The 21,833-nt window shown below is 41.3% G+C and overlaps 5 protein-coding genes and 1 non-coding gene across 6 annotated transcripts; 2 read left to right on the top strand and 4 right to left on the bottom strand.

The window, feature by feature from the left end:
* Positions 1–463: 463 nt before the first annotated feature.
* On the bottom strand, positions 464–741 carry LOC119118500. The gene has a single exon (XR_005096740.1).
* prkrip1 (PRKR interacting protein 1) lies at positions 465–1,786 on the bottom strand. The gene has a single exon (XM_037243891.1). It carries the CDS (start codon positions 1,741–1,743, stop codon positions 1,165–1,167), a length of 579 nt encoding a protein of 192 aa, XP_037099786.1. The 5' UTR covers positions 1,744–1,786; the 3' UTR covers positions 465–1,164.
* Positions 1,787–2,305: 519 nt separating this feature from the next.
* Positions 2,306–4,024, top strand: glrx5 (glutaredoxin 5 homolog (S. cerevisiae)). Its single transcript, XM_037243892.1, has 2 exons — positions 2,306–2,741; positions 3,115–4,024. Exons 1-2 carry the CDS (start codon positions 2,444–2,446, stop codon positions 3,285–3,287), a joined length of 471 nt encoding a protein of 156 aa, XP_037099787.1. The 5' UTR covers positions 2,306–2,443; the 3' UTR covers positions 3,288–4,024.
* On the bottom strand, positions 3,505–8,364 carry ints9 (integrator complex subunit 9). Its single transcript, XM_037243886.1, has 17 exons — positions 8,248–8,364; positions 7,908–8,035; positions 7,736–7,796; positions 7,584–7,646; positions 7,302–7,441; positions 7,100–7,186; positions 6,847–6,967; positions 6,631–6,765; positions 6,461–6,572; positions 6,191–6,371; positions 6,058–6,118; positions 5,821–5,992; positions 5,596–5,720; positions 5,118–5,285; positions 4,894–4,992; positions 4,615–4,752; positions 3,505–4,353 (listed from the first exon to the last, which is right to left on the bottom strand). The coding sequence occupies exons 1-17, from the start codon at positions 8,254–8,256 to the stop codon at positions 4,177–4,179; spliced, it is 1,977 nt and encodes a 658-aa protein (XP_037099781.1). The 5' UTR covers positions 8,257–8,364; the 3' UTR covers positions 3,505–4,176.
* Positions 8,365–8,427: 63 nt separating this feature from the next.
* Positions 8,428–12,043, top strand: pla2g7 (phospholipase A2, group VII (platelet-activating factor acetylhydrolase, plasma)). Its single transcript, XM_037244973.1, has 11 exons — positions 8,428–8,801; positions 9,175–9,300; positions 9,380–9,530; positions 9,688–9,781; positions 9,864–9,932; positions 10,371–10,536; positions 10,617–10,730; positions 11,004–11,095; positions 11,315–11,485; positions 11,560–11,708; positions 11,786–12,043. The coding sequence occupies exons 1-11, from the start codon at positions 8,739–8,741 to the stop codon at positions 11,884–11,886; spliced, it is 1,296 nt and encodes a 431-aa protein (XP_037100868.1). The 5' UTR covers positions 8,428–8,738; the 3' UTR covers positions 11,887–12,043.
* A 370-nt stretch (positions 12,044–12,413) lies between these two features.
* tdrd6 (tudor domain containing 6) lies at positions 12,414–21,009 on the bottom strand. The gene is made up of 15 exons (XM_037245359.1): positions 15,714–21,009; positions 15,524–15,591; positions 15,116–15,190; positions 14,927–14,972; positions 14,711–14,778; positions 14,600–14,648; positions 14,438–14,508; positions 14,321–14,366; positions 14,028–14,101; positions 13,707–13,758; positions 13,472–13,524; positions 13,317–13,404; positions 13,174–13,211; positions 12,983–13,034; positions 12,414–12,499 (listed from the first exon to the last, which is right to left on the bottom strand). The coding sequence occupies exons 1-15, from the start codon at positions 21,007–21,009 to the stop codon at positions 12,438–12,440; spliced, it is 6,138 nt and encodes a 2,045-aa protein (XP_037101254.1). The 3' UTR covers positions 12,414–12,437.
* Positions 21,010–21,833: the final 824 nt, after the last annotated feature.

Raw genomic sequence — 21,833 nt, forward strand, 5'->3', positions numbered from 1 at the left:
GTGTACCTAATGGAGTGTCCGTGTGACGTCACAGATCAACCAGTGAAGTGGCCTGTGATTAGGTACACCTCATGTACACTTCAATAGGTACACTACATGAGGTAAAAAAGAAAAAACTGAATAAATAAATAAGAAAGTGTAGCGAACGATTCTTTTGAACAAATCTTTTGAGTGAACCGATTCTAAAGATTCAGTTCTTAACTGGAATGCACATCACTCGTACAAAAGAGTGCTGACGAGCAGGAGTTGCCAGGTCGAAATAGCCGACTGGTTAGTGACACGTGCTCTTACTCGGCAAAAACTTGGTTCGATCCCAGGTGTAAGCATATAACATCATGTGCTTTTAGAATTGGAACCTCACTTTGTATGCGTACACAAATGCAAGTATTTGTGTTTTTATTATTTTTATTATGAGTTTCCAACTATCCCACGGTGGATAGATTCTTAGTCATTGCAATGTGACATTTGTGGCGGCCAGCCGTGTCCAATGGGAAGCGCTTCACCCAATTGAGACAATATCCGGTGGCCAACCTTTTGCTCTACCTGCCTCAAGAAAGGTAATGTGCACAGACAGCTCATCACCGCCGTGGTAAGCAGGGGTTTTATCCAAAGAACATCGCACGTGATGCTTCTAAGCCTCCAGAAGTAACGCCTTTTCATTCTTTGAATTGATTTTTGCAACCTTGTTGTGTCCACAAGCAACTGACATGTGCAAGGAGCAACATTAAAAGGCTGCAGAAATGTCACAATAGGATCAAACATGACTAAAAGCAATGGGGAATGTGGGAATTTATTTGAACATTCACTCGGCATCTGAACACTCCTTGTGCTATAATTGTAGGAGCAATGAGGACAAAAAGCATACAAGAACATTGAATAAATGGCTTTCCATTTGAACGAAACCAGCACCTGTCATCATTATTTGTGTTTATTAAATCATTTACAAAATGAGGGTAAAGTAGAGAATCTGCCTCGATTTAAGAGTCCAAATAACACATTTCTTGACTCAAGCATACTGGCGTACTTGTGGAGAGTTCAATCAGGTCGCATCATCAAAACTTGATGTAAAATGTCATGTTCTTCCAATGATCCACATTTCTCCTTCGTTTGTCCAAAAGAGGGCAAGAATGTTTCAAAAGAGTGTCCAGGCCATCGCACAATGGACTACTTCTTCCCCATGATGAAGCTCGGGAGCTCAGCGTCGTCTTCAGCCTCTTTTTCCGCCTCCTCGTCCTGCTTTTCTTTCTCCTTTTCGTCTTGACTGCTATCAGGACTGCTTGTCGCATCTCCGTCATTTTGATCTTGTTTAGCTTTCTTCGCCACGAGCTTTTTCTGCTTCAGTTTTTCTCGCTTTTTCCTACGCTTTGCCGTCCTCTCTTCGGATTCCCGTTGGTTTTGTACCACTTTGTCCAGGTAGGCCTGCTCCTTGCTTTGCTTCGCCGACATCTTTTCCAGAAAGTCTTGTCTCTGGTACTCTCGGCGTCGGAGGTGGCGATAAACGTGGAATTCACCGCTGCCCGCACCAGCGCTGGAGCCCATCACGTCTCGGACGAACTCGGGCGGAGCCCGAGGGTTCCATTCTTTGTGTCGGTCCGGGATTGCAGCGGGTTTATCGGGGTTTCGCATCAACCTCTCCAACTTAAGGCGTTGTTCTTCGGCAGGGGTTTTGGCAATGACCAGCGGCTGCCCATTTTTTGTACCTGGTTTCGTTGTTTTCTTGCTTTTCTCATCATGCGTCGCCATCTTGCTTTATGACGGAAGCCGTCAAATACTTCCGCCTTGCGCGAGTGACCCGGAAGTTTCTATGCTGTTTTTGTAATTATTTACAAAAAGTGTTATACAGTTCTTCGAAGAACATATTCAGTGAATGTTAAATTTACATTTCAATATTTGTATATACATAAACATTTATGTTTAAAAATGACGACAGGCCGTCGTATGCTTCTGTCTCTCGCGGATTACGTTATGATGCCTTTCTAATAATTTATTTGCACAATTTCATTATATAAAATTATTCTGTTTTTAATTTGAAAGGTCATAATTGGCCAACATTGAAAACGTTTGAATTTACAATGCAGCCACCATTTAAGCTTTCTTGCTCGGGTGACCCGGAAGTTGTATGCATTTGTTTTTGTATGTTATCCTGACACGATTGCTATCATATCTTTACATCGAGTGACAGATTTTTTTGTTGTTGCTTGTTTTTAATATAGCTACTTTATTTAATATTTGTTTCTCGTTCCAAACTTTTTTTTATAATATATTTGCGTCACAAAAAGGATCGACGTATCTTCCAACCAATGAACAACAGACATTGTAGTCCCGCCTCTCGGTTACAAGGTTGAGTTTTACTTAGTAGTGAGTGAACTCTAGTTGTCGAAGGGAAATACACACATTCGCCTCGTCATTCGTTGTATTTTAATTTAAAGGGTGAATAAGAAGCATGAATAGCTTAATAAGATATACTTCTCGGTGTCTGCGGTTCGGAGCGGCGTACTCTCTACCCGGACAAGCCGAAGGACGCCTGTGGACGGCCTCTCCGCGGCTCTTGTGCGTAGCGTCGAACCCCCCGAAAGACCTTGGCGACATGGTGAAGAAGGACAAGGTGGTGGTTTTTATGAAGGGGACCCCGGAACAGCCTATGTGCGGTTTTAGTAACGCCGTGGTCCAGATTCTGCGGATGCACGGAGTGGACGACTACGCAGCGTACAATGTGTTGGCGGACGAGCAGCTTAGAGAAGGTCAGCACATTTAGATAACAGCAACAAGTGAAATTATTTTAACAGTTTATTTTTTGTTCGAATCTGAATGACTCATCGTTATTTAATTTAATCGTCGTAGTTTCCGGTTACACTGTAAATACTCGGCGTCGACGTCCGGAGTCGGTTGTGACGTGATCAACGTTCCTGGCTAAACGGGCCAAACGTCAACCTCGAGTTACTTATCAGCATTTTGCAGAAGCACCATCGGGTGTGGTGCTCTGAATCGGACGTGCAAAAATACATCTAGTTGTTTCAGAGGAGTTTGGCAAAAGGCTTCAATTGTCACTGCTCCACATCATATGTTGTTGACATCTATTGGAAAGTTAAACCGATGTCTTTTTGCGGCCAACAGGAATCAAAGCGTTCTCCAACTGGCCAACGATCCCTCAGGTCTACTTCAATGGAGAGTTTGTGGGAGGCTGTGACATCCTCCTCCAGATGCACCAGAATGGCGATCTGGTGGAGGAGCTAAAGAAGTTGGGGCTCCAGTCTGCACTACTGGATGCTGAGAAAGACTCCAAGTAGAGGAGGAAGATGAACTTAAACGTGCTTAAAAAGAGAGGACACATTTACTTGGTTGAATCTTACGTGTTGCACACTAAAGACAAAATTGACTCTTCTGACTGACAATAGATGTGATTCGATTACTGTCTGAGCTTCCCTTACGGGACATGGAATCTTTTAAATAAGTTAAGAGTCCACATGGAATGTTGAATGTCTCATCACAGCATCCTGAGTAAGACTTTGTCACTGTAGCTTTAATACCTAAAACCTGTACTTAGGATGACTTGACAATATTGTTCATGTTGGACCAGACAGACTGCAATGACATCACACTAGAAAACATCCATATAGGTTTGTATAAAGAAGGGGCAATTCTGTCTTGAATTGTTACTTATTGAATTAAATGAATATTGCCAAAAGGATTTTACAATGTACCGCTTGTGACAATGTCTACGTGGCGCAACAACTGTTTTGTTTCCTCCACGCAAAATGGACACCCTCTGTTTTTTAAGTAACGACCCGCTGAAACGCAACAAATAACCCACACCAATTTTGGGTCTTGCAGATTAATCACTTGTGCTATTTTTGCAGTTGAAGTGTGTAAGCTAAAAGCTTGGAATATTGGACAATCACTCACTAAAGCTTATCTGCTGCCCAACACTTGAATTACTACAGCAGTGGTACATTGTAATATAGTGTACATTTATATCATGATCAAATGTATTTTAGCTGAGTCATCATTAAAATATCAAGTGACAAAAATCTATCCTTTTTTGAGCAATGTCAACACCTGCAAGTAATGCATCAAACCAATACACAAGGTTATCCAAAAAGTTCTTATTTACAAAATACTATTTTACCAAAATCTATGGTCTTTACAGCAAAGACAGTATAAATTTAGTGTAACCTTTCAGATTTTCTGCAAGAAGCGCAGCACCAGGTCTCGCAGTGTCGTGCGCAGAGGCTCGTTGTTGTCGCACACAATGTGTGTGCCGTCCTCTTCCAGCTGAATTAGCGTGTCCTCCGCCTGCAAGTGCAGGATGTGTCCGTCTGCCGTCTCCTCCACTTTGACCTCTGTGATGCCATGCTGTAAAAGTGCACAATTCAACTTAGTATATAGCTGGATGTGTTGTTAAATTGAACTTTTGCCATGTCCAAAACATTCCACAACCCTCTCACCCTTAATGAGTATTAAATAAGTATTTAAAAAAGAAAATCTTGAACACACAAGTTTATTTCCACATATTTACACTCTTAATTGCAGGGCATTCAATTTTCTTTTTACTTTGGCCCAACACTCCTTTGTAACATTCCTACTCCAAATGAAGTGAAAGATAATCAATCCAACCTTTTGCAAAGTTGCAAGGAAGGCTTCCAGAGGTACGGCTCCTGTGAGCAGGGGTTTGGGCGCTTGACCCGCTGGGGGCTCCTCCATCACTCGTTTCCTCTTCTTGGTAGGGGGCGCTGGAGGAGGCTTTGGAACTGACTGGTAATACAAAAATGGGAATATAACCTGTATTGCAGTTGCAATAAAAGTTCCAATATTGACATGCCTTGCACCTGCTTTCTCATCTTTTGTGCAAAAACAAAGGTGTTGAGAGTGAACACTTTGTAATGGTGGACTTACCAACAGTGTGTGCTTGTTGTCTTTTGAATGCAGCATGGCTGAGACGGTTGCCACGGAGATGCCAGGTTTGACCTCGGCGGGCACCAGCGAGTTAGCCAGCTAGGGAACAAAGGCAGATATGTGAATATTTTAAAATTGCCCGCTCTTGACTTGTGCTTAGTACCAGTTAAATAAATACTAGTTGATTCAGTAGAACATATTGCCTCACGACGAGTGCGTCTCACCTCAGGTAGAATATAGACGCGCTCATAACGTCGCCTGAAGGGCAGGCTGAGGACGGAGCAGCGCCTGTAGGCCATGGGAGGGGGTTGCAGCTCCAGCATCAGATCGGACCGATGCGACTGGGTCATTGGAGGCTGAGTGTACTGCTCAGGACATACCACGTGGACGGGCTACGGGGAGAGTGTTGTTAGCCAACAGGCCAGTAAAGCTAGGAGCAATTTTGGTTTTCTGTGTCATTAAAACTTTTAATAGGCTATATGACAAGTGTTTGGGTATTTCCTTTAACAGCAATTGAGGTATTACACAATAGTGATGAGGTGGAAACTGTTGAGGGTTTGTGTTGGACGGTTTTGTGTATTTTAAGACAACAATATTATTTTGTGATCAAGTCTGTCTGATGTTGGAGAAATCTGTGCATATACATTGTTTTAAAACTGTACAGCATTTGTAAAACCTCACTATGGTGGTGCAACGTCTTACCTGGACCTCCTTGAGCAGCTTTGAAACTTGGTGGAAGTTAAGACGCGTGTCAATGGGACAGTAAACACATTTCATGGCCAGTGGCTGGTAGGGGGCCAAAGCATCCAAGTAGGAGAAGTCAGGTTCTGTCGGCACAAACGAACGACAACCTTATCTTCGAGTATTCTTAAAAGCAGTACTGCTTAAATGAATGGCATGTGTGTGTTTGCAAATTTTGCTCATCACCGGTGAAGATGATGGTATTCAAGCTGGATTTGCCCCACAGCTCCATGAAGTGGACCACATCACCGAAGCGCAGGGAGGGATGGCCGGTGAATACCACGCACGGTTGGCGGAAGTCACTGCTGAAGTCACCGTGAATGCTGGGGTAGTGTTTCAGCTTGTTGCTTTGGATCAACTGAAAACCACACGAGTGCCATTTTTCGACATAACATGTGTCATTATTGTTATGCAAGGCTGTACCTCGGCATGGGGGAATGGGGGCTCCGGTAGATACACTTTAGACTGCTTGTTGTGACAGAGCCTAAAATTATAAGACAAAATCAAAGTGAGCCTATGTGCTAGGTGCAGAAAACAAAACTGTCCATGTTCTCACCACTCGGCAAAGATTTGAGAGAACTCCAGGGAGCTGTTGGCGACAGGGGAGATAAAGTAGAAGGGGGTGGTACCCAGGTTGGCGCTGTCGATGAACTGGTACAGACACTCGAGCAGGTCATAAATCACCCCAGAAGAATAACACGGCACAAGCACATTGCCACCGGCGCGAATGGTCATGGCTGCAAGGCACACGTGACAAATAATTAAATCATCGCAAGATGCGTCTTTGCTGCGCCACAAAGTAGCTAGTCGGCACATTTCAGCCAACCTAAATTGCTGCAGAATTCTCCCAGCATGCCGTCAGGGTTGGCAGTGGGCATCTGGGTGAGGCCTGTCAGAATGAGAACGTCACTGTTCTTCAGGGAACTTTGGTCCATGGGCTGAGGAAGAAGAAAGACTACTTAGCTTCCGACCACAGCGGAATGGTTTACTGCCTACCTGTGGGTGCGTGGTGAGGAGGGACGACCCGGACACGTAGGACACTTTCTCATGATGGGACTGGATGATCCAGTTGGAGCTGCCCAATGAGTAGCCAGAGCTTAATGGGGAGATTTGTACAGCCCCAAACAACTCCTGAAGAGGAAAAAAAAGAAAAATGTGCATGAGTATGTGTAAACGCACGCTTGGATGACAAAAATGAAGACAGCTTCCTACCACTTTCTGTGAATAACCCACAAGCTGCACTTTGCTGAGGGCAGAGTTGACCTCCTGCATACCGTAGCTTCGTTTCCACGTCCAAACATCAACTGCATCCTTTAGTGGACCAGGAAGCAACCTTGTAAATAAAATTCAAATTGAACTTCACGTATATGAGTATGCAGAAAAATGAATAACAGCAATTTGATTTTTTTGGAGAACACAAAGCAAATACCAGAAGGAAGGGAAAAAAAAGCACGGGTTAAGATACCTTTGTATTTCCTTTTTCTTCCAGGAGGTGGCAGACTGAGCCTTGGGAACTCTTTCCATGAACTTCACTAGCTCTTCCATCAGCAGTCTGAACAAAAAAAAAAAAAAGAAAGTAATACTTTAAAACACAAACAACTAGAATTTATATTTACAGAAGCAATTTAAACCTCAGAAATATATAAAGTAATATAATGTCTTTTTACCTTCCTATCTGCAGGGTGGGCTCTGTGGCATACACTGTGCCAGTGAAGCCTGTGTTTTCTGTGATGTAGGGCAGGGCCATCATACAGTGGTAGTTGGAGATCAGGATGACGTCGATGGTTGATAGGTCCAGCAGTTCCCTCTGTTATTTATTTAGCGGGAGGAGAGGGGGATCATAAATGAAGCTTATTTACATCCCCTATTATTATTTAATATGGAGCAGGACCTCACCTGCCAAAAAAACCCCATTAAAGTTTGCATACAAACAATTTCTAATGCATTACCTCAGGGAGACAGAACTCCGGCTGCGAGTCCACAAACACTCTGCCGGCACACTCTTTCAGCTCCTGGAAATATCAGTATGTGAGAGAGTCATTTCACAGTCCACAAATAGTCTGACAGCACAAAACTAAGACAAAAATTAGTCAGAATGCACCTTTTCCAAGTTTATTGTTCCATCTTTCGCGCTCCAACCTGGTAGCTTTGAGAGTCTTTGGCTGGAAGTGGAAAATAGTATATTGTACTACTGTTATTTAAAATGTTAACTATCACAGAATCAGTGGCGAATATAATCAACAAAGAAACAATAGCCTGACATTATTACTCACCTATGCACAAGGGGAAGAGGCAAGAAGTGGAGGACAGACGTGGTGTCCAGTCCACAATCCAGCATGATAGTGGTCGATTTAAATTTGAGTACATTGCAGGGTAGCGTAGGATGACCAGACAGACAATACTAATAGAAACAGATCGGAAGGGAAAAAAAATATCATCAACTGCCCAGAAATAAGTCTGTAGAGCGGTAGCATATTAAAACGGCAACATCTTCAGAGCTCCAAACATGAATGTTGTGGCTTCTAGGTGCTAAGCTAACAACACCTGGTACGACATGCCAGTAATTCTACTCTATTCAGTCACTTTATCACACAAACAATACTTATTACTTACCAATTTCATTTTTGAACCAATAAGTACACCATAAGCATAGGGAAAACTGTATGGGTAATACTTCAGCGTTGAACCATCTTCTTCTTCGCTGGCTTAATTGGGCAAATGTATACAAACGCCAAAGACAATAGCGCTACCTATCGCCTGCCGGAAGAATGCAGGCTTACAGTGTTACAGTCATACTTCCGGTATTTAGTGTAGTTACGTTACGCTCGTGTATTGTTTACGCTGGCATGTAGTTTAGTATGAATCTACGGATGTGAACAATGTAATATTTATTTAGACGGGCTAAATGCGTCTAATTGTATAGAGACGTTTATAATTCGAATCGTACACTATGTTTATAACGGTGCGGGTAGTACGAGTTCCGAAAGAGTTATGATTTTATTGTAAGGTTTCCGATGCTGGAGTCGTGGGTTAGGGGATTCGAACCTGTCCAAACCACTCCCTCGTGACTCACATTTCGAACTGGACAAAGTCAAGTCATTTGAATGTTGCGACATGGATTGTGGAAACTTTGCCCAGTAGTACTCGATCAGGATTTACCTCGCCAGGTAAGCTGTCACTTTTGTTTCAAGATCGTTTTTTTTAAAGGACAGTATGTCCCTCTATTTTTTCTAAATTCAAACTTTACTTGAGTTTATCCTTCATTGTCGTTCGTATATCCAGTTTAGTTGTAACGGTATCAATCATGTCTCCGCTTACAAAGCTACGTGGATTTATAACCTTTTATGTCACATTTAATGTAAGATCATAGATCTTTGTTGGTTGTTTATTGGGAGTTTCAAACTTATGATCGCCAAAGAAATTTCACCAAATTCCTAAACATGTCATCACCTGTTTCATGTAGCAATACTTGTTTTCTTGCATATAAAACACGTATATCCTTTTAACTTGACACAATCCATGTCCTAATTTTGTCCACAGTTCAGAGGTGTAAAATTAAAAGAATCAGATATGGGAAATGTGTTCTGTAACAACCTGGAAATCCCTCCACCCAAGGGCCCAAATGCTGCAGGATGTACTGACTTTATGATGGATCACACAGTGCAGGTAAAGTTCAAGATGAGGAAGAACAACAGCCAGTGTGATTTTTTTATGTAATATATCTCTGCATTTGTGTTGCCAACAGGGCAGCTTCTTCCGCCTTTACTATCCTTGCCAGAAGACGGACAAATCAGAGTTGCCAAACTGGATTCCGAGCATAGAGTACTTTAACGGACTGGCAGACTTTATGAAAATCAACAGGACTTTTGGTGAAAGAATATTCAACTTCCTCTTTGGTAATTCATCATGACATATAGCAAATTTAAGCCCATTCACTATTACACTTTGTCTTTAAAATAAATTTATTGAGGAAGAAAATGTTATGTTTTAAAAATCTTAAACCTTGAGATTGGCCATGGATGAACATGTCATTTGTCAAACTTTTTTTTCCAGGGTCATTTAAGATTCCAGCCTACTTGGACGCTCCATTTAGTGCAAATGAAAAATGCCCAGTAGTGATCTTCTCACATGGTTTGGGGGCCTTCAGGTACTATTCTTGTTGGAATTTGACACATTTAATTTTTTTAGGAATGATCTGAGTTGTTTTTTTTCCTCCCCTTTTTTTTTAGGACTTTGTATTCTTGTATATGTACAGAACTCGCCTCTCAAGGCTTCATTGTGGCCTCTGTGGAACACAGGTATGTGTACACTGTACATTTAACTTACTATCACTGTCTACAACTCTGACCAAAAATAGTTCATTCAAGTAGTGCAAATTTACAGCATGGTTATCTTTTTTTTTTTTTTTTTTAACATCCCTCTTTCCGGTGATCCTGATAGTGAACATGCATACAGGAAATTCACAAATGAACCATGTGGATTGGAACTTCTTCAATGTCATGAATCAGCAATATGCGTTCTATTTTAATTGTGTTGTATAATGGGACAATTTTAGGAAATCTATTCTTGGGTGCACATTTGCAGCCCATATTTGGTCTGTCTTATGCACACATGTGATTTTGATCAGTTGGAAGAGCATGTGACCAAGCTCTCAAATGTAGTGTTACTCTTTGGATTATAGTGAAGTTTGTCAAGAAAAAACAAAAAACATGTGCCTCTCTATCTCTCTCCCGCAGAGACCAATCTGCTTCAGCCACATTTACTTTACAACAAAAGTACGAAATGGAGACAACCAATGAAAATTCCTTGAAAACTTCCCTCACAGACACCCTGGTGAGGGAGTGGATGTACTACAGGAGTCTGCAACAAGGGGAGCAAGAATTCCCCCTCAGATATCAGCAAGTATGCTCAGACATCTGGAGCGGTGAAATATACAAAGTTGATTTGATTAGTAAGGTGTAAGAACCTTCTGTCTTTTCCAGGTACAACAGAGGGCTGATGAATGCGTCCGCGCACTTCAGAAACTTGCAGACATAAACTCAGGGCTTCCGATGGAAAATGTTTTGCATACACAATTTGACTGGAAGACCTTGGAGGTAACTTAATTTTTTTTATTATTATTAGCATCTTCATAATGCTTAGGTCAAGGACTTTTTTGTTGGCTATGCATAAATGTTACCTTTTCTGTGTCAATTAAAAGTTAAGCCACCACAATAATGTTTTAGGTAACGTGGATTTAATTCACATTAATAGTTTTATGTGTCAATTTCAATGGTTTCTGTGGGAATACTGTATATTTTAAATCCTAATTGCTTTACATAGTTGATTTTTGTGTGATACCTTGTATCAAAATGTCCTGCTCAATACAGAACTCAATGGATCTTGGCAGAGTAGCTATAATGGGCCATTCCTTTGGGGGAGCGACCGTCATCGAAACTCTAGCCAGAGAGGCAAAATTCAAGTAAGTGTAGTTCCTCACATCTATTAAAGGCCATAAGTTGGATCCTATCACAGCTGACATTTGGTGAGAGGCCCATAATCTTCTCTCCATGCTTCTTCCAACTGCATCATACCTGCACCAAATATCAATAACCACAATAAGGAGTTTGTTGAAATCATGTTAAAAATAATTTTTTTTGCATCCTTGATAACGCTCTTCTACCTTGATCTCCCTTTTTAGGTGTGCTGTCGCGCTGGATGCCTGGATGTTCCCGTTAAAAGATGAAATCTTCCCCCAAGTGAATCAGCCCATCTTTTTTATCAACTCTGAGAAGTTCCACTGGCCAGCGAACATTAAGCGTATCAAAAAGTTGGACTCGTCAGACATCGAGAGAAAAATGATGACCATCAGGTAGCATGAGTAGAAAACAACACTGTTAGCGGCGATTTCTTTTCTGATGGATTTTGCTGCCTTTGTTCCTTCAGAGGGTCAGTGCACCAGTCTTTCCCAGACTTCACCTTTCTGGCAGGAAATTTGATCGGCAAGTTGATGAAGCTCAGAGGGGACATCGACCCAGCAATTGGGATCGACCTCTCAAACAAAGCATCGCTCGCATTTCTGCAACGGCACCTGGGTAAAACTAATGTTAACCAAAACCTGTTCATTCAAATGTGAATAGTGTCTGAAATTTATTTATTTATTTTCTCCAAGGTTTGAAAAAGAACTTTAATCAGTGGGACCATCTGATTGAAGGGAATGACGAAAACCTCATTCCAGGAACTAATGTCACTTTGCTTCAGTCAGCCATCTGACATTAAGCCACTGTGAACACTTGATATGACCCCACAATGTTAAGCAAAGTAACATTTTAAGAACATTTCTTTATGAACATAACTGACCTCTTCAAAGTATTATTTATCTCTTTAAATTCACCAGCATTTTAATTTAAAAAAAAAAAAAATCAAAATATGTCCTGTAATAGTTTGTGTTGTTACTGAAACCTCGCATAGCTCCTCCAAAATTCAACCATCATATTTGGTGTGTATGCGTATGCATGTGAATTTTGTTTTTTTTTAAATCATGAGCCAAATCAATAAACAAAATGTGGCTATATGTATCAATGAGGAGGAACTGTGAATAATTGTACAGTACATCTAAAAATGTATGTTGAACTCTCGGCATTTATTTTATTTACTGTAGTCTATTTTTTGTGCACACTGTAATAAACCAGTTTTGTAATCAGTCTTATTTTCAATGCTCATTAACCAAAAAGGAAAGTGCAAACCAAAACATTTACTAATAACATTTGTGCAACTCTCACACCAAACACAGAGAAAACTTCAAGAACAAAATGTATTGGCTCTCACTCCTCTGTCTCATCCTTGACGACCACAGGCAACTGAATTGGGTCTGACAAGACATCACCTAAAAGAAAAGAAAAATGCACATCATGATCACTGACGAAAAACACAATGTGTGCTAAAGTAATGGCCATAGAGACTGAGGCTACAGTTGTACTAAAAATATTTCATAAAGTGAGAAATGTTTTTACATGACAGCAATTAATGATTACTTTATATCCATAATTAATTGAACATTTATTGTACCATATTCATTTCCTGTGATGGGACAGGCAATTGCAGCCTGAATCCAAATGCATGACATTTCAGCGTGCCATCATTAATTAATAATGCCTTTTATCAAATATGTTATCAATTGCTGTAAGTTTATTAAATCAGATATCAAAAGTAAAATGGCAAATGGCTTTTCACCTGATTCAGTTGACACCCATATATCCATTTTTTTTTCAACCCGCTTATACTTTCCATGGGGGATTTGTGGGGAATCTTTTCTAACTGTAGGTGTGATAACATACTTTTTTTAAAAACACATTTTCTCTACACTTACCAGCACTGTCATCAGGGGACAATGGACCAGCATTTCCCGCATCACTGGAATCCTTGGAAAAATAATCACATTGTGTTTTAACTACAGAGGAGAGGTATGGGACAAACTTAAATTATGATAATTGGTTATCATTGAAAACAAATCAATCGTTCACTGAGAATTCAAACGAGCAATTGAGAGAATCATCTTACCTTGTCATCCCAATTCTCCAGGTCCACCTCTTCCTGGTCTACAACAGGAAATTGTTAGCATCACATTTTACAAACCATGTGAGGATCTATGTTAATCATGTAGCCATTGTTTCTCTTCATAGAGAATCCAAGTCTATTATTACCGAGCATGGCAGCCTCATAAACTTGCTTGTTGTGGGCATCGGTCAAACGCATGTCTTTGATAAGACAGATCACCTCCTCAACATCCTTCTGAAAAGTAGGAGCATCAGTGTATGCTTGTGACTCAAAATGGTTTCATTCATCGAATATTAACTACCTCGTCTGGACAGAGATGTGTGTGGTATCCTGCCTCCGCGTCAAACGATAGAGCTGTCAAGACAGTTTTTAAATATTGGATGTAAACGTTAGCATGAACCTATGGCAAATGTTCATCTTGATCAAAATATGAAAGAAAAAAAAAACATTCCCATCAAGAAGAGAGTAAAGTCCTGTTTTGGTTGACCATACAGTACAGTACATATATTGTGCCATTAACATTGCACATAACTTACCAATTACTTGCTCAATAGGAGAATCAAACGGAAGCAGGGGTTCATTTGGGACCTACAATAAATATTAAATAGATCTTAGATGTGCTTTTGTACAGTGCAAGACATGCAACAAATGTCCGGTAAAAATTGTGTTTCCTATTTTTAATCATGTTTTCTAAATGATAAACCCAAGGCGAGGTTAGCAAGTTGCTTTGGCCCTCTGCAAAAAAAAAAAAAAGACCCATCCTTGCCTTAGGTTATGACTTCAACGCAGAGTGAAACAAACAAAACACTGCAGGTATGTACGCAAGTCATGTGGAAATTCAGTGTGATGCAAAATACCATTTCCTCCCGTGTCACACTGATGTGACAACGATTTCTCGCAGTCATTACACCATCACTCTGTTCATCGGGATCTGAAATGCAAATGTGACGTTAGATGATTTAATCTTGTTTTTCAGGCAGAAAGATTATGTACATATCTTTAAGGTTTTTGTAAGTGTTTCAGTTTGACTTTTTTTTTTTTTAGGAAAGTTTATAGGGTAGCAGCAGTGGTGGAAATACTGCTCCCTACTGGATTGTCATCACATGGCATGTCAAAAAGCTTCATGGAAGACAATTTCATCACATCATACCTGTCAACGCCTCATCAGAATCGATCACCTTCTCAGCCAAGGCACCCTAAAAAAGTAACAAAACCTAAATGACATTTCTCGAACAAGCAAAATTTAGAAAAGTGCAAATGAACTTACTGCTACGTCTGGAACGGAAACTGTGCCGATATGTGACTCGCTGAATATGTCAGTGTCAAAAGGAGGAGGATCTGAGTGGGCAATAAAAGATCCATCTTTTAACAACACTATTAAATGAGGAGTTTTCCTGCGTTTTAATATTTGGAGCTGACAAGAACAAACCTGAAGAAGCATTCTCTTCAAACGTCTCATTCGGAATTGTAGCAGCGTTCTAAAAGAGAAAAGATTATTGCATGAGCAATTGCAAGAGGGACAAAAGAGAGTTGGCGGTACCATTTCTTTTGCGTGTGTATCCTCATGCTGTGGGATGACATCATCTTCATTTTGCTGTTCTGGGGCATCTGTTCGACAAACAATATCCAGCATTGTGAGCTCCCACGCTTGAGAGAATTCACCATCAAGAAATTTGAATACAGTGGTGCCTCGACATTTTTTTTTTTTGTGTTCTTTACAAATTATTGCACAACTGTGTTTAGGAAAAATGCTTACCTTGTAACTGCTGAACAACAGGCACAAGAAAAGATTCACTTGGAATCTACAAGACAGCAACACCGGACAAATGTCAATGAGAATTTATTGATAATCATTAAAATGATGTTCTTCACTTGACAGGAAATCAAAAATGGACTTTTATATATTATTATTATAGTGCAGTGTTTAAAAAAAATAGCATGATACCAGTTCAGATCCTTCGGAGGTGTCAACAGCTGTCTCCTCAGGGACCACGTTGTTCACGACAGCATCAAGACAGACCTTTAAAAGGTGACAAAATATATTTTGGTGTCAATTTCTCGACATTGGCATTGAAACGGGTGTTTGAACCACTCAGAGATTTTCCCATCGATTGAAAGAACTAAACAGTGAATAAGTTAATTATCCGCATGCATGATAATGAGAACTTAGTCTTTAGAACCAGTCAACCAGATGATCCTGATTTTACTCGGTCATAGTGTTTAATACTTTAGAGCAAATTTCATTATTCTTATAATGTTCCATGAGTAATTCATTACTTCTAAAAATGTGTCAGTAAAATATTCCATCGACACTCAACGCAAAGCATGTACGAGTCCAAAGTATACAATTTACCATTGTCACATTTTTCCCACTCATAGCTGGATTTGCAACTTTCTTGTCATCAGTCGAAACATTTGGATCTGGAAAAACAACATACAATATTATCAAACATGTGACATCCATCCAGGGCTCGACATGAACTTTTTTTTGCTCACCAGCCACTTACGGCTAGCATTTCCACAAGCCGACAGAAAGGACTTACCATCAGAACAGGTCCCGACAACAGAGCAGTCGCACACGAGGTTATCCGCCACTTCAAATGGAGTCCATGGAATCCCAGACTCATTCGCGGCCTCAACGAAGTCTTGGTCACTCTCAATGATGTTCTTTTCAAAGGTTTTCAGGGGCAACACATTTTCTTGTATTCCACTATCAAGTTGTGAAACGCTGGTTTCGATCTCAGGAATCAATAGAGTGGCGACCGTGTTTACCTCTTCACTTGTTTCATTTAGGCTCCGAATTTCAGACACACACAATTCTTCCACAGTCGAAAGGATTGAAGAGTGAAGAAAATTCACATGGCTTCGAAAGTCCTTTGGAGTACTTGTTACTACAGCATAATTCTGATCCATCCCAACGTGAGCAGCTCCTCTTGTGTTTTCACTCTTAGGGGTTTCATTTTCTGTTTTCTTGCCAGACGCATCAATTGAGTCGAGTTTTTCATCCAGCATGTGCTTTCCGACGTCCGGTTTATTTTCCAGTGTGGGAGTCATCCACCACTTTTTCATAGTCTCATTTAGCCTTTGACCTTCACACTCCAACTTCACAACGTACATGTTTTTTCCATCTTCTCTGGTGACAGTCATCTGCAAGAGTTTGTCTTGTGCAATTGAAAACAATTCATCGGAAGCTCCAGCATTCCAGGAGCCATGAGACTCATCGAAACCTTCAAGCTTACACAGAAATGCCTGTAATGGAGTTTGTAAAAGGTCAGGGGTTATTTCCCTCACGTCTGTGCCGGTAATTTCGGCTGTGTTTCCATAGTCCACAAACACAACTGACAGCACATCTCCATCTTTACCGAGTACTTCAGCACGGTACCAAAGTTGATCCTCTGCATAAAATGCAATGCAGGGTGTGCCAGGTGAGAGAGCACGTGTGTCATAAGCCGCATTTCCGATTTCCGAAAGACTTTTGGATATCTCATCCAGGGCGAGCGTGTCGGCGAGCTGACACCAAAATTTATGAGCGTCACAAAAAACAGAGATGTAAACGTCAAGCTGTTGTCCCTCTGTAAATTTTAAATGTTGATAACAGAGAGAATTGAAATTCGGTGAGTTTTCCGAGCTGTTTTCCATCTCGTGCTCACTGTCCGATGGGATGTCAGGACATCCTGCTGGTGCTTGACATGTGACCTGCACACCATTATCCTCAAGAGTAACTCGCCACTTTACATCTGACAGCTGGACAAATTGACATTTCAGAATTTTCTCTGCATTTGATCCAATATGGTTTCTCAGAGTGGACACCACTTCAGCATCAAGTGGCTCCAAAGACCCGGCTTTACTCAGCATGCAATGTGTGCTGTACCTTGGCAACTGCACAAAAGCCTGATTGAGTTTGGCTAGTTTGGAAAACGCTAACTCCGCCATGTCACCAAAATCAACATACTCTACAAGAGCCAAAGAATTAGAGAGCACTTGTTTCACAACTGCCCGGTACCACAAGGAATCATCAGGAAACACAGCTTGAACTAGGTCACCTACATCTACCTTAGTGATGCTGATTTTGGGAGTGGATGGTGGGTCGTTAAGCTTGTCCTGGAGGGAAAATATTTCATCCTCTTCTCTCACAAGCTGTACATAGAAACTTGTTGGGCTGTTGTAATGTGAAATATAAACATCTGCTTCCATATCCAATGTGATTGAATTCTTGGGCAAGTCTTCGAGTTTAGGAAGTTTTGGATCATCGCTTTGGGGAAGCAGGTTGCCATGTTTTGGTGGTGATTTGGTGTCCAATGTTGAGTTTGGGAGATTTTCTGTATTTTCAGTATTACGAATGTGCTTGTTCTGATTTTGCCTTTGATTTGGTGGTCGATACAGTTCTTTTGAGGCGTTTTTAACTGTCTGTTCAGTCTGCAAATTGGCTCTTGAAGGTCGTGTCGCTTGATGTGCTGGTTTGGGGTCAGGTGTATTGTCTTTTTGGATGACTTGAGGAGAAAGGGACATTGCTTCTTTGCCCCGGTTTGCATTCTGAGGAGCTTTCGGATGCTGGTAGGGATCAGTGTGCTTCTGGAGTCGAAAAATGTCCTTCATTTTCGAATTGATTTGAGTTCCATTGTGGTAAAGTTCAACCAGGAGACTCCCATCAGGTTCTCTGGCTAAAACTAGTGCTTTGAATTGACAGTCTGTCACAGATTTTTCAAACCAGTTATTCACCTCACTGGGAACATAAAGTGGGACATCAGAGAGTCGGCACATGACTGCTTGGACAGGGACAGACATTATGTCCTTGGCCTCTTTGGGCACCGGAATCAAGTCCGATTTGTCCACTTCGGCTGTATTGCCGTAATCGACAAAGTGAACCAGGATGGATGGCTGAGTGGCCTTGATTTGTGCCCTGTACCACAGCCCGTCAGTATATTTTGCAAAGCACAATTTTTGAAATAATGGTGGTGGCTTGACATTGCCAAGTTGACTGCAGAGATTGTTGACCGTCTTGTTAAGATCCTTCAGTGCATCAGCATTCTTCTCAAGTTGGCAGTAGAACTGACCGACACTGTTTACACACGTGACTGTGACTTGCTCTTCGGTTCCGACCTTGACGTTGTGTGTTGAGTGGTAGTACGTGTCCAAGCGGTAAGATGCTTCGTGCACCTTCCTCCCAGGTGTGAAAAGGGCAAGTTCGGCCATACTGGTGCAAATGCTCTCAAAGGGAGTTTCTAGGTCCACAATGTTGACAATTAGTTTCTCTTCGTTGTACATGACTGCATAGACTGTACACTTTAATGGTACAAAGTTGGAGGTAGCTGTTTTGACAAAGTTGAGAAACTTTTCCTTCCCCTTATCGTTCCAATTTTTTTCAACTGACATGACCTCCAGGGGGTTGTAGAGACCGCAGCGAAAAGCTTGACTGGGCAGATCAAAAAATTCACAACGGATGTTCCTCACGTTGTGGAGAGAGACGGTCGTCGTTTGACCGTAGTCCACAAAGAGAACAGTCACATGAGTTGTTTGGTGTTTGCGAATCACAAGACCTCTGTACCAACATCCACTTTGAGGGTGTCGAACAACACACGCTGTTTCTCGAAGAGGCTCGAAAATACTGCCCGCGTAGTGTGCCTGCATGTCGTACATCAGCGATTGCAGCTTGTCAGAGTATTTAACGAGTTGACACCAAAAAGAATTTGGGCTCTCGATGCACGACACATTGACATCAAGGATGCTGCCAACGGTAAACATGTTTTCCTTGAACTTTGCAATTTGAAGGTCTTCGGATGGGGAATGGATTTTATCCTGGGTCTTAAAAGAAGCCCCACTTTCTTTCAAGAATCCAGTTTCGGATTTTTCAGTGGAGATCCGAGATGTCTTTTTCATCTCGTCGTATTCGGCAAGGCCAGAAGAACACAGTAGCCTGCCAATATCTTTTTCTTCTTGGGACTTGGGGTCTGTCAATGTTACCACAAAGGTATCATTGTGTTTTTCCATTACATGGACATTGAGCAGTTTGTCTGTGATCATTTTGATGAAAACCTTAATGGCAGAAGAACTCCATCCGAGACCTTTTGGCCTGAGGCCTGCTAAGGAACATTTCAGTGCAAGCCGTGGGATTTGTTTTAACGCATCAGGAAGAGTTCTGATGTCCCTGCCATCAACCTCTTCTGTGTCTCCATAATCCATGAAGAACACCTTGATTTTTGTTTCTCCGACTTCTAACACGATAACTCTGTAGAAATTCCCATCGGACGCTTTGGCTGCACAGCAGGCACCGAGAGCAGGTGCTTCCGTCACATGTTTACCGTCTGAAGATTTGTACAACTGGAAAATATTCTCAATTAATTCATCAAGCTCGTTTGCACAGTTTTGCATTTGGATCCAAAACTCGGCTGGGTGGGATACGTGAGATACGCGTGCCACATGACAAGAGCCGGGTAAAATGTTCTCAACCGTGTCAAGTCTCTCAGTCTTAGCTTCAACCACATTGGTCAGGCCAGAAGGTAGCATGGTTCCTTCAGTAATCTGAAACTGGGGTGGATGATGGATGCGGTAAGTCATATTTCTAGTTGGATAATCACAAAGTGTTTCTCTGCTCTCCAGCAGAGAGTTCTCCTGAGAACAAAACATGGTGTTGAGGTTTATATTTTTATCACCATAGAGTGTAACATAGTAAACACCCTCTGCAATACTTTGATACTGGAATTTAGCAATGAGAGTCTTGTGCAGGAGTAGGGATTTGAGGTAGTTTATCTGCTTGCTTGTCCATCCAACCCCCTTGTCATAAATTCCATAGAGTGAGCATACATAGGTCACAACGGGCATTTTGAAGAACTCTGGAGCCAGTGGTCTTAGATTTTCTATTTGAACCACTTGTTTTGTACCATAGTCAACATTCAGTACTTCCGCCAGTTGGCTTCCTGGAAATACTTGTTGAAGAAGAGAGCGGTACCAATTGCCATCATGTGCTCTTGCAGCACAAGGAAAGCCGATCATTTCAGGACCCACGGTACAACTGACCATCCTGCCCTTGCAGCGCTGTGTGATTTGCTCCGAGAGTCCCTTCAACTCTTCAGTAAAAATCTTCAACTGACAGAAGATACGCTGTGGATTGGTCACTTCGGTGACTACAACAGTCTCCACAGCTCCTGTGGACAACTTTGGAAACATGTACAGATCTTTCTTGTGTAGTTGCTCAATTTCACCTATGGAGGTTTGATGAAACTTTTCAGCTTCAGTTTTAGAATCTGGTAACAGAACAAAATCCAAGAACATTCTTGGGTCCAGTTTCTTTGCTAATCCCATTTCATACATTTGTCCGGTTATGTATGGTATGTCCAGAAGAAATTTTCTTTGTTTTACGAGTACATCTTGCACATGTGCTTTTACTGTCTTGCCTCGAAGAGTCTGCATGAATTCGAGGGCGAATGGAGACCATCTGTTTTCTGGAGCGTGTGGCCATATATTGGCAAGCACGCAAAGCTCCACTTCAGGTGGTAGGCGGAAGTGCTCCTTCTTTCCCCAAGCCAATAACTTTGTGGAAGTACTACAAGTGATCCCTTTGTCAATGAGCAAGACTTGGCAGTTGGATCCATTTCTTGTGACTATGCGGGATCTATACCATGTACCATCGATGTGAATTAAGCACAAGTCACCAGGATTTCCTTCAAACTCCTGAAATATATTTACAGGAGATTGAATATTTTCGGCCAGAGATTGATAATCTGTGGCACTAGCCAGGCCAAAGTTGGCCCAGAATTCTATGAATGTACAAACGGGATATGAGTCAACTTTTGTGATCAAGATTGTTACGTCAGAGCCTTGTGCTGGAGGGATGGATGACATTGCTGCAGTTTCACTCATTCGTCATCATTTGTCACTTTCAATTGTTGTGTGAGAGCGATGGATGATCTGAAAAGAATATATGCACGTACTGTAAATCGATTACATTAAGATCATTAGTTGGGGCTGCATGATTAAACATAAAAATCAAATTTTTTTCCCCCTCAACTTGTTTTCTATCCAATTCATTTATTCATTGACAATATAATTGAGATAGGCAGTAGCAACAAAAGAAGCCAGTTCAGTGATCAGTCATACTTACAGCAAACTAAACATGCCATTTACATACTCACAGCAAACTAAACATGCCACATTTCACAAATTCTGCTTGGTTGTGTAGACTTATAAGCACAACTCTGTATATATTTGCAAATGTTTAGTACTGTGGTAATTGCCAATTTAAATAAAGATTTGGAATTGTACTGAGTGAATGCATTTGATTTCATTGAGGCATTGACTGCATGCAAATACAACGATGAGCTACAGAAACAGAGGCTGTATCGCAATAAATAGACATTATGACGAAAATCTCTGCAGCGGACCGATAGGTGTATTTTCTTTTGTACAACACTCATATTTGGTTCTTTTTCCAACAGTCAATTTCAGCGACATTCCTCGTGTTCCGCGCGGCCTTCTGGTAGTAAAACTACATTAGCTTCACCCGTGACGAACAACGAGCACAAATGTGGCTACAAGCGCCTTCTGACGTTTCAAAAACGGGAAGCACTAAAAAAATGTTTACATTAAAAGAATGTTGTCTTATGTACAATTTCTCACCTTTTGTTGTTATTTTGGCAATGGCGCAGATTTTCGGGTAGCTGATGGCG

The sequence above is a fragment of the Syngnathus acus genome, chromosome 24 (genome assembly GCF_901709675.1).
Source record: "Syngnathus acus chromosome 24, fSynAcu1.2, whole genome shotgun sequence".
Lineage (NCBI taxonomy): Eukaryota > Metazoa > Chordata > Actinopteri > Syngnathiformes > Syngnathidae > Syngnathus > Syngnathus acus.